At 35.0% G+C, this 11,489-nt stretch overlaps 1 protein-coding gene across 1 annotated transcript; it reads right to left on the reverse strand.

The window, feature by feature from the left end:
• Positions 1-10,835: 10,835 nt before the first annotated feature.
• Positions 10,836-11,159, reverse strand: LOC149568923 (uncharacterized). The gene has a single exon (XM_089816809.1). The coding sequence runs from the start codon at positions 11,157-11,159 to the stop codon at positions 10,836-10,838; it is 324 nt and encodes a 107-aa protein (XP_089672935.1).
• Positions 11,160-11,489: the final 330 nt, after the last annotated feature.

An 11,489-nucleotide genomic window follows, 5' to 3' on the forward strand; every position in this document is an offset into this window, starting at 1 on the left:
GTTGGAAAGTGTAGAAGAAGCATGTCAATATGCCTTGAAAGTTGAGGAGATCTTGACAAAGAAGCATGAACAAAGACAAAGAGGTAGAGGTGGTAGATTCTAGAGAGGCAGAGGTAGATCTTATAGAGAAAGTGGTAGATTTGACAGTTCTAAGTAGGATAAAGAAAAATTTGAATGGAAGAATGATGAAAAAGAAAAGACTAAATAGAAAAGTGGTAATTCTTTCTAAAGAGGCACTAATTCTTATCGAGAAAGAGGTAATTCCTATTCTAGAGGTGGATTTCATGGTAATATTTTTAGATGTGGTAAAGAGGGACATAGATCTTTTGAATGTAGATCCTTTGAAAGTAGGAAAGGTAACATAAATGTTATGATTCAAGAAGATGATGAGGGTTCACCAAGTGGACCTAAGGTTGGAGAAAATTTGATGGTGAGAATAACCTTATGTAATAAGGGAAGTGATGAGGAACCTATTTTAAGGAGAAGTCTTTTCAAGACAAGATGTAAGATGGCTAGAAAATGATGCAAAGTGATCATTGACAATGGAAGTTCTAAAAATCTAGCATCAAAAGAGCTGGTTACCAAGTTACAGTCATAGAGGCTAAAACATCCCAAACCTTATCACGTTTCATGGATCAAAGTTGAGAATAAGATATTGGTAAGTGAGAAATGCCTTATGAAGTTCAAAATTCGACATCACTTTGATGAAGTTTTGTGTGATATTATGCCCATGGATTGTTGTCATAATTTTTTGGGTAGACCTTGGCAATATGATAGATATGCTATACATGATGGAAGATTGAATCAACATACTCTTTGGGTAAATGGGAAGAAACAAATATTGTTTCCTTTAATTGAAAGTCTAGATGAGGTTAATTGTACTACTATAAAAATTTGCATGGTTAATGGGAAATGATTTGAAAAGGAAATGAAAAATAATCAAGTTTGTTTTGCCATAGTTCCTAGAGGACTGAGTGTTGGTAGTAATGACCAAGCAACAAAAGCTAGTAATGACTAAGTGACAACAGATAGTGATAGCCGAGTACCAGTAGAAATTACAGAATTGCTAAATGAGTATAAAGACATTATTACTGATGATATTCCTGATGGTTTACCTCTAGTAAGAAGTATAAGTCATTGTATGGATCTAATTCTTGGAGCTAGTTTGCCAAACAAAGCACCATATAGATTGACACCTGCAGAGAATGAAGAACTTAATAGACAAGTGCATGAGTTGCCGCAGAAGGTTTGATTAGAGAAATCTTGAGTCCATGTGCTATGCCTACCATATTAGCACCTAAAAAGAATGGAGAATGGAGAATGTGTACTAATTCTAGAGCTATTAACAAGATAACAGTAAAATATAGGTTTCCTATGCCAAGGATGGATGACATAATGGATTGTTTGAGTGGTGGAAAGTATTTTACCAAGATTGATTTGAAGAGTGGCTATCATTGGATCAAAATTAGAGAAGGTGATGAATGGAAGATTGTTTTCAAGACAAAATATGGTTTGTATGAATTGTTGGTTATGCCTTTTGGTTTGACTAATGCACCTAGTACATTCATGAGGTTGATGAATGAAGTTTTGAAATTTTTTTTGAGTAAGTTTGTGATTATTTATTTAGATGATATTTTGATATTTAGTATGACTAAGGAAGAACATCTTGAGCATATTAGACAAGTATTGCAAAAGTTGAAAGGGGAAAATTTGCTGATTAATTTGAAAAAAGTGTTCTTTTATGCAAGAGGAGATTGTGTATTTAGGATTTGTGATTTCAGCTGATGGATTGAAGATGGATTATGAGAAGGTTAAAGCAATTTTGGAATGGCCTACACCTAAGAATGTGGGTGAGGTAAGATCATTTTATGGTTTGGCTAGTTTTTACAGAAAGTTTATAAAGAATTTCAGTGCTGTTTGTAATGCTATGACTGAGACAATGAGGGGAGATAAAAAGGAATTCAAGTGGACACATAGAGCTGATAAGAGTTTTGAGACTTTGAAACAAAAGGTTGCTAAATTACTTGTATTAGCTTTACCTAATTTTAACAAAGTATTTCAAGTTGAATGTGATGTAAATGGTAATGCAATAGGAGCTATATTAAGTCAAGAAGGTAAGCCTATTGCTTTCTTTAGTGAAAATTTGAATGATGCTAAAAGGAAGTATTCTATGTATGATCAAGAATTCTATGCCATTGTTCAAGCATTGAAGAAGTGGAGACATTATTTGATTCCTAAGGAGTTTGTGTTGTATACTGATCATAAAGCTTTACAATACTTGGGAAGTCAACATAAATTGAATCAGAGACATATGAAATGGGTTGAGTATTTGCAGAGTTTTACATTTGTCATTAAGCATAAGAGTGGAGTTACTAACAGAGTTGCTGATGCATTGAGTAGGAGACATTCCTTGCTGATAGAAATGAAGGTTGAAGTTCTTGGTTTTGATGAAATAAAAGAGTTTTATGATGCTGATCCTGATTTTTTTGAGGCATGGAGAGAGTGTAGAGCACCAAATCTAACAAATTACATAAGTAAGTATGATGAGTATTTCATTCAAGAAGGCATGTTGTTCAAAAGTATTCAATTGTGTATTCATAGAAGTTCTATGAGGTTGAATCTGATAAGGAAAAGCATAGTAGTGGATTGGTTGGACATTTTGGAATTGATAAGACATTGAGCTTGATAAAAGAGAAGTATTATTGGCCACAAATGTATAAGGGTGTTCAAAAATTTGTAAAGAGTTGTGGAGTTTTTCAAGTTACAAAGGGAGTGAGTCAAAATATTGATTTATATACACCTATTTCTATTCCTGAGAAACCTTGGACTGACATTAGTATGGATTTTGTTCTTGGATTGCCTAAAACAGTGAAAGGGTATGATTCCATATTTGTTGTAGTGGATAGATTTTCTAAGATGGCTCATTTTATACCATGTAAGAAGACATCAGATGCTGAGCATGTTGCTAAACTTTTCTTTAAAGAGATTGTGAGATTGCATTGATTAGCAAGAAGTATTATTTTAGACAGAGATAGTAAGTTTGTTGGTTACTTTTAGAAGACTTTGTGGAAGAAGATGGGTACTGAGTTGAAGTTTAGTTCTATATTCCATCCACAAATAGATGGATGGACAGAGGTTGTGAATAGAAGCTTGGGCAATTTGCTAAGATGTTTAGTTGGGAATAAGCCAAGTAATCGGGAGATGGTATTGGCACAAGTTGAATTTGCATATAATAATTCTATGAATAGGAGTATAGGGAAGACACCTTTTGAGATTTTTACTAGAGTGCATCCTATAGGTATATCAGATTTGAGAGATATTGCTGGTGAAGAAAAGAGAAGCGTTGCAGGAGAAGAATTTGTTGATTTTATGGAGTCTTTGCATAAGGAAGTGAAGTTGAGGTTGGAACAAAGTAATCAGAAGAATAAGGAGAATGCAAATCAGTCTAGAAGGCACCATGATTTTCAAGTTGGTGATGAAGTGATGGTTCATCTAAAGAAAGGAAGATTCCTAGTTGGAACATACAATAAGCTGAAGATGAAGAAATTTGGACTTTGTAAGATCTTGAAGAATTTTGACAGTGGTAATGCTTATGAAGTTTAGTTACCTGATGACATGATATATCTCCTATATTCAATATTGCTGATTTATATAAGTATCATGAGTTAGAGGATGAAGTTGTTGTATTAGATGATTATCCTAAGAAGCAGATTGAAGAAGTTGAATAGATATTAGATTAGAGAGTTGGCAAGAGCACAAGAGGAAAAGATTACTATGAATATTTGATGAAGTGGAAGAATAGACCTATTGAAGACACTTCATGGATTTCTCAATTTGAGTTGGATTCATCTCAAATTGTGACATCTCAATGATTCAAGAGGATCATTTGTTTCAACCCCAGTTGTCTGATGCAAGAGCATCCTAGGTTGCCTTGTTATCCTACTCATTTTTGTTCATTCTACAAGTTGGTCCCTAGCAAACCCTTCATGTGCCTAGCAATTCCTTCATGTGCCTAGTAGTCCTTCATGTGCCTAATAGTTCCTTCATGTGCCTAGCAGTCCTTCATGTGCCTAGCAGTTTAGTTCCTTCATGTGCCTAGCAGTTCCTTCATGTGCGTAGTAGTTCAGTTCCTTCATGTGCCTAACAGTTCAATTCCTTCATGTGCCTAGCAGTTCCTTCATGGGCCAAGTTATTATAGTAATTCCTTCATGTGCTGAGTTACCCAATGTATGCTGAGTGACTCTTCATGTGCTGAGTTATCCAATGTATGCCAAGTGACTCTTCATGTGCCGAGTTATCCAATGTATGCCGAGTGACTCTTCATGTGCTGAGTTATCCAATGTATGCCGAGTGTCAGTATTTGGACGTGATTTCTATGAGTTGACTAGCAAGATTTATTTTGATAGCGACATTTATGCTAAGATCTTTTCTTGGGATGTGTCCAGACTATTGTTGGGTCAGCCCTCCTCTTATGTAATGTTCTAGAATAATCTGTAAGCCATTTTGGAAAGTATATATAGAGTGTTTAGGCTTAGAGTTAGGCAAGTTTGGGGGGAGTAGATTGGAGAGAAGAACTAAAAATGTGAATTTGTAGTTGAATCTTTGAATGTGAATGTATTTGTAATTGGTCGTAACCTAAAATGCCTTATAGCTGGGCATGTATGTTGAATATTTGAAGAATCAATAAAAGTATTTCATTCTCTTTCCTCCTTTCATTGCTATTCCTTCTGTTTGCTTCTGTTGTGTTAACTCTTGCATGGTGGTTTGGATAGATGGGTGAGCCTTTGGCCCTAGTTATTCATCCTTTGCTTGTGTCATTCCCCTAAGTTGCACTTGGGGGGGGGGGGGGGGGGGGGGGGGGGGGGTTGTTGGTGTAAATACGTATTTACTATTTACACTTACTTAAGTTTACTTAGGTTAATGTATTATTTTATTATATTGCATTATTTCATTATTTTAATTTGTGAGAAACTTAGGAGTTTGTACACCTTTTTTAGTTGTCATGTTGACAACACAAAAGTATGCAACTCTATTTCAAAACATGGTGTATACAACACTGGAGTTGCATCATTCACTGAGTTGTCATGTAGACAATATAGTTATTCACACTCCTTTTTTAGCACATGTTGTCTACAACACCGATTTACGTGTTATAACCTTGTAGGCTTATCCTCTCATCATTTCACTTACTTTCGTGCTTAATGGAGGATAACCCATATTTGGTGGACATGTGCCTAGTTGTATGACTTATCATGTAGTTGATTTTGAGGCATTCTAGATGCTTCTCAGAGGACTTTATATATAGGCACTCCTAGTGTACTTTAAGGCATATTGAATGAATATATCATCATTCTGATCATGTACTCTCTCTTTCTGGTCTACAGTTATGCTTGTGATTGAGTTCTTAGTTCTTGGGTGAATTTTTCCCTAAGGTAAATTCTTACAGTTACGTTGTCAAACTTTTTATCATAAAAGATATAAACTTAGAAGGTTTATCCAAAATAAATAATATATTATTTAAAATGGAAAAAATGAAACATATTTCAAACTAAAGTTGATCTTAAATATTAGCTTTTATTTTTTAAGGATGTGTAAATTGTTGAAGAATTTACATAATGAATGTTGTAGTTTGTTTTTGACTCTCATCTCACCTCCCACACAGTTCAAGTAGAAGAATTTATCTTTCTATCAAATGGTTTTATTAAAAGAATTTAGTAGAGAGCCAAAGGGTAAGAGAAAAGAAATTGAAAAGGATCCAAAATATTCTATGTTTCACTATAAATCTAGGCAAGGAGAAAAGGGGATATTGTCAATTAATCAAATTAATTAAACACCATAGGAAATGTCGATCAAAAACTATAGCCAAAAACATTGGTAGGTATGTGGTAGCATCATAACCCTAAATAAAAGAGAAATAGATATCATAGACAACTCGACTATCAAAGCTTGGACCAAACACCATGGAATACTCTAGAACATTTTTCTACCATTTGTGCTAACTAAATTAAAAATCAGCCACTAGTAAAAAACCTTTATCTAATATAAGGAAATAAAAAATGGGGATTAAAACAATTTTAATGAGATTATCACTTCAAACCATAGGTTACAACTCATTGCATTTTAGAAAAAAAGGGACTAATTGCATAGTATTGACATGACAATCTTTGTCCCCTGTCTAATTGTACGGTCTAACAATATATCATTTTGTTTTAATGATTTATATTTACCAAAATACCATATTGATGCTAAAATATCAATAAAGATATTACCTTGCACTTATATTTCTTCATAGTCTACTACATAATAAAAATTCCTCATGATTTATTTGTATTATTTTTTTGGTAAACTCCATAATCTAAATGAATATCCAATATAAGGAAATAAAAAATGGGGATTAAAACAAGTTTAATGAGATTATCACTTCAACCCATAGGTTACAACTCATTGCATAGTATTGACATGACAATCTTTGGGGCTGTCTAATTGTACGGTCTAACAATATATCATTTTGTTTTAATGATTTATATTTACCAAAATACCATATTGATTCTAAAATATCAATAAAGAAATTACCTTGCACTTATAATTCTTCATAGTCTACTACATAATAAAATTTCCTCATGATTTATTTGTATTAATTTTTTTAGTAAATTCCATAATCTAAATGAATTTCTAATCTCCTTGTCAAAAGATTTAATGGGATAAGATATTTGGTAATAAATGAAGTTGACAAAAATCTAATATATTATAGGGAATGGAAGTAATTCAATATATGTGTATAATATAATATCATAATTATCTTATTTTCATGTAAAATTAATGATAAAATATGTTAAATCATCAAGATATTGTATTTTTAATTCAAAAGATAATCTAACTCGTGAGTACTTATTTTTTGACATCAAAATCAGTTTCCTAGTGTTTAACAATTATATTTTAGACAAATATAAAGTTACATTGTCAAACTTTTTTTATCATAAAAGATATAAACTTAGAAGGTTTATCCAAAATAAATAATATATTATTTAAAATGGAAAAAATGGAACATATTTCAAACTATAGTTTATGTTAAAATTAGCTTTCATTTTTTAAGGATGTGTAAATTGTTGAATAATTTACATAATGGATGTTGTAGTTCATTTTTGATATTAAAAAGGAGTCAAGACTAACAAGGGGATCATGTTGTTGTTTCCTAAAGGGGAGGTAGACTTCAAAGTGAAGTCCATAGTATCCTTTCTAGTACTTAAGTCCATAATACCCATGCTAAAAGTAGAAGAGATGTGTAATGGTTCCTGTGAGGCTTCTCCAGTGTTAGTAGGGCCCTATCCAAATTAATAGCATCATCCTTAATGTAGTGAATCTTCCAATTCTTTCATTTAGGGTGGTGATGTTTCTATTTTTTCTCACTATTATTGGACTTAGAATCTAGGTTGACCTCTTGAGCACTTTGTTGTTTTTTCATCTATTTCTTCTTGCCAAGGTTGGAAGACAAGTGGTGAGATCTCCTTCTACCCCTTGTAGACTTAGTACAAATATTTGAAATGTCAACCTCTATCTTAGGGCTAGACTTGGATAAAGGCACCATATGAGGACCTTTAGCTATCTTACTTTTTAGATGGAGGGAAAGCTTGAGACACAACAAGTGAACTGGGTATGAAAGTAGAGATAACCACTAGAGAAGTGTTAGGTATAGGTGTCTGGATAAGCATAATGTTACTAGGACATATAGCTTTATGGAATTTATACAATCTAAAAATCAAGCCCTAGTTTAGGATCTTATCATTTTTTTCCCTTAGCCATACATTTTATCACATCCATAACCAAAGCTTCTCAATCCAATAACATGAAGAAAGGGAATTTTTTTTTGTCATGATAACAAAAAAGTTTTAGCAATGGGAAGTGGTAATAGTAAGTTACATTGTATTTCCCTTCCAGAGTGAGGTATTTCATTACTAGATAGTGGACATCACTCTTGGGGTCCAAAAAATTCTCTCTGCTGAAACCACCACAAAAAATGGTCTAGCACCTCATCCTCTTTGAAGAACTAATTTATACTAGTCTCATCTGCTTGTTTGGAAACTTGCCTCCATTTATTTCTTATCATGGATAGCTCCATATCCTTAGCATTGACTTCCTCATTTATCTTACAAGTAATGCCACCAATGGTGATGCATTGCTCCTGCCATGTGTTAACCAATATTAAACCTTCTTTATAGGTCACCCATTCAATTAGTAATTTAGATCAAGCATACTTAACCATGGGCGTTTCCCAAGGTTAAATAACTTAGCTTCCTATTCCATTTCAAGAACCTCTTGCAACTATTTTTCCTTATGTGCTCTAAATAATATAAATTGTTTTTGAAATAAAAGCAGCCAAAACAACGGTCTGACCCATTACAAACTAGCTGGAGACTACTAGCAGATAACCATCAGAACAAAACTAACCCCTTATACTTGTTAAAACAAAAATAGAAGTTTATACTATAATTATTATAGTAACTATAGGCTTTAAGAAAAATTCCAGTTAAAAAGAAATAAAAATTTATACTGAAATTATAAAGATATCTACAAGCTTTAAACAAAATGCCTATTAACCAACTAAAGTCACTTAACAATAACAAAGGTGTGACAAACTTAAAACCAAAAAAGTCTGTAAACCAATGGATTAATAGCATGTAGAAAAAAAGAAAGGGGGGAGCCCTTAAGATTTCTTGTCCTCCTTCTTCCCCAAGAGGACATTTGCCTAGTCTTCTGCCAGGAAGTGAAAAAGTAGCTTGGAGTCCTCCCTAAGTAGGTCTCCTTCGGCATCCTTCAATAGGCACAGAGTGGTAGCTATCACATGAGTGACTTTAACCATAAACTTGGTTAACAATCACATTCTTTCCTCCAGCACCTAAATTCTCTCGCACATTTGATTACCAGCCTTATTCGAAACACCTGGATCTTCGTCCCTGCCAACCTACATATCCTACACAATAAGGGGGTTAGTGGCCTTCTTAGAACCTATCTTAATAGGGGAGGAGATCATAAGGGGGCAAGGCATCTTGTCCACTATTTTAGGGAATTGATCTTTTATTAGGTCTAGAAACCCAGGCACAATCATTGTCGAGACATGAGACAGTTCCTTATTCTCCTTGCCATTACTCGAGATCAATCAAGAGGAATAAGAGATCTCTTCTTCAACTTCTTCCATACCTCCCTTTCCAAAGTTAATAGTTTTCTCCTTCATTCTTCTTTTGTGGTAGCCAAAATCCTCATAATCTGATTCCTCCTCCTACGAGGCTCCCTCCCTTAACTTCCTCTTAGCTTGAGAATTAGCCAACCTCCCTTACCTCCTCCTTCCCCCTCTCTCCTCATCCTTCGACTTCATTTGCATTTTCTCCTTACATTTTCCTTTTTTCCCCCTTGGGGAAGGATTAACTTAGGACCCACTAGGAGAGGGCTGAGGGGTGGGGGCTCTAGGACCAATAATCCTAAGGGGGACCATTTGGGGCCTGGGGTTTAGGTGAATAGGAATATCAACTTCCACAATCCTAGGGGGGACCAAGGCAAGGTTAAATTGGTATAGCCTAAAAATTAAACCATGGTGTAGACTAGTAAAATTAAACTCCCTTCTCATTTTATCTTTCACTTCAATAACATAATATTCAAGATCATGCAATAGGAAGAAGGGAAGTGAAAGAAAATCACGGTGTCTAAAACGATTAAGAAGAGGAAAATGGTAGTAGTAGAAAATTCCATACCTTCCTTCATGGGTATGATATTTCATCAGAATCAAACAAACCTCATTCCATGGGTTAGGAAGCTTTTTCCTCATGAAACCCCCTCTGTGCCAAATTGGTTCCTCACCATCCTTGAAGAAATGGTGCAGACTAGTTTTGTCAGTCACCCATGTCACTTTTTGCCATTTTCTTCCCCTCATCACCATGCCCGTCACCAGAGCAATCACCTCCTCTAAAACATGAAACGAGATCCCATTAATTGCCTCCTTGCAATTTTCCCATGAGTTAACAAATTGCATAGAATGATTCTCGTCATGGCTATTGAGAGTCTCCATGAATGGGAGAAAAATGCCCTCTCTCAAAATATACTAGACCAAGGGCTTCCTCACACTATCATTGATCATAGCCAGTTGAATGCGCAATAGGTCACCTCCCATCTCTGTAATCTCTCTCTCTCTCTCTCTCTCTCTCTCTCTCTCTCTCTCTCTCTCTCTCTCTCTCTCTCTCTCTCTCTCTCTCTCTCTCTCTCTCCTCTCTCTATTCAAAACCCAGTCCCTAAAAAATACTTCACTCATAGAAAGAGATTTAATTGTAATAATGAAACTTGTGAAATTGGTGAGAAAGATCACAAGTTGGCCACCACAATATTTCCCCCAATAATTTCCATCATTCCCAACAAACCACAAATCTATAAAAATAAAATCCTTTTTCTACATAGCGTATGATGATCCATAAAGGGAAATGAATAAAAAATTCCCCATTTCAAGCTTCCAATTTTTGGGCCATGATTTATAATTATTGCCCATACTCAAGCATTTTCTCCTTACCACATAAGCATCAAGTGCATTTTGACCCTACTAGCTCAACAACATTATACAAAGCAACCAGCTAGGATTTATCATTATTTATTTCCTTATTCACCAACTCCCTCACCAAATTAGGCAAAGCATTCAAATTCCTCCAATGTCTTAGCCCTTCTAGCTTTAAGCCAACTATCGCAATACCATTAGCCACACTATTTCTCTCTTGAAAAATGTGACTTAAATAAAATCTATTGAGGGTGGCTAATAGGTACTTGATATCATTAATTGTACTTTTGATAGCTCATCCCTCTCACATATTGCCTTTAACTGTCTCAATAATGACTTTAGAATCACCTTCAACTTGCACATCTTGCCATCCCACACTCAAGAAAAAATTTAAACCCCAGTACAGAGCCATCGCTTCTGCAACATTATTTGAAACTTTCCCTAATGGACTAGAATAAGCCAATAGCATCCTTCCCTTACAGTCCCTGACAATCCCTCTCCCCGCCGATCCCTCCTTTCTGGTGACACCATTGAAATTAAGTTTGACCTTGTTATCAGGTGGGGGTTTCCATCGAGTGCTCTTTATGGCCATAAGATTAGAGTTTTCAATGTCCATAATCCCATCCATTAATGACCAACACTTCACAATTCTTATCTCTAGGATACAAAGGGGGAACACTAGTTTTCTCTAATTGCTACATCTAATGTTATCAACTATCAATTTGGAGACCATATCAACCACAACCTTCACCTCCCTTTCCTCATTTCTAAACACCCTATTATTTTGCTCCTTCCAAATACCCCAACACATCTGGGGGGGAATAATCTTCCACGAGTTGATACGTAGGGGGTGGGTGGAGGGGCCCTGCTAGTTCACCAAATGCCCCACCTCCGCATTGAACACCCAATTCACCTCAAAATTCAGGAGCATTTTCCCCCACACCTTAGAAGAAAAGCT

This window comes from Cupressus sempervirens, chromosome 3 (assembly GCF_028749045.1).
Source record: "Cupressus sempervirens isolate cs-2001-9-10 chromosome 3, ASM2874904v1, whole genome shotgun sequence".
Taxonomy (NCBI): domain Eukaryota; kingdom Viridiplantae; phylum Streptophyta; class Pinopsida; order Cupressales; family Cupressaceae; genus Cupressus; species Cupressus sempervirens.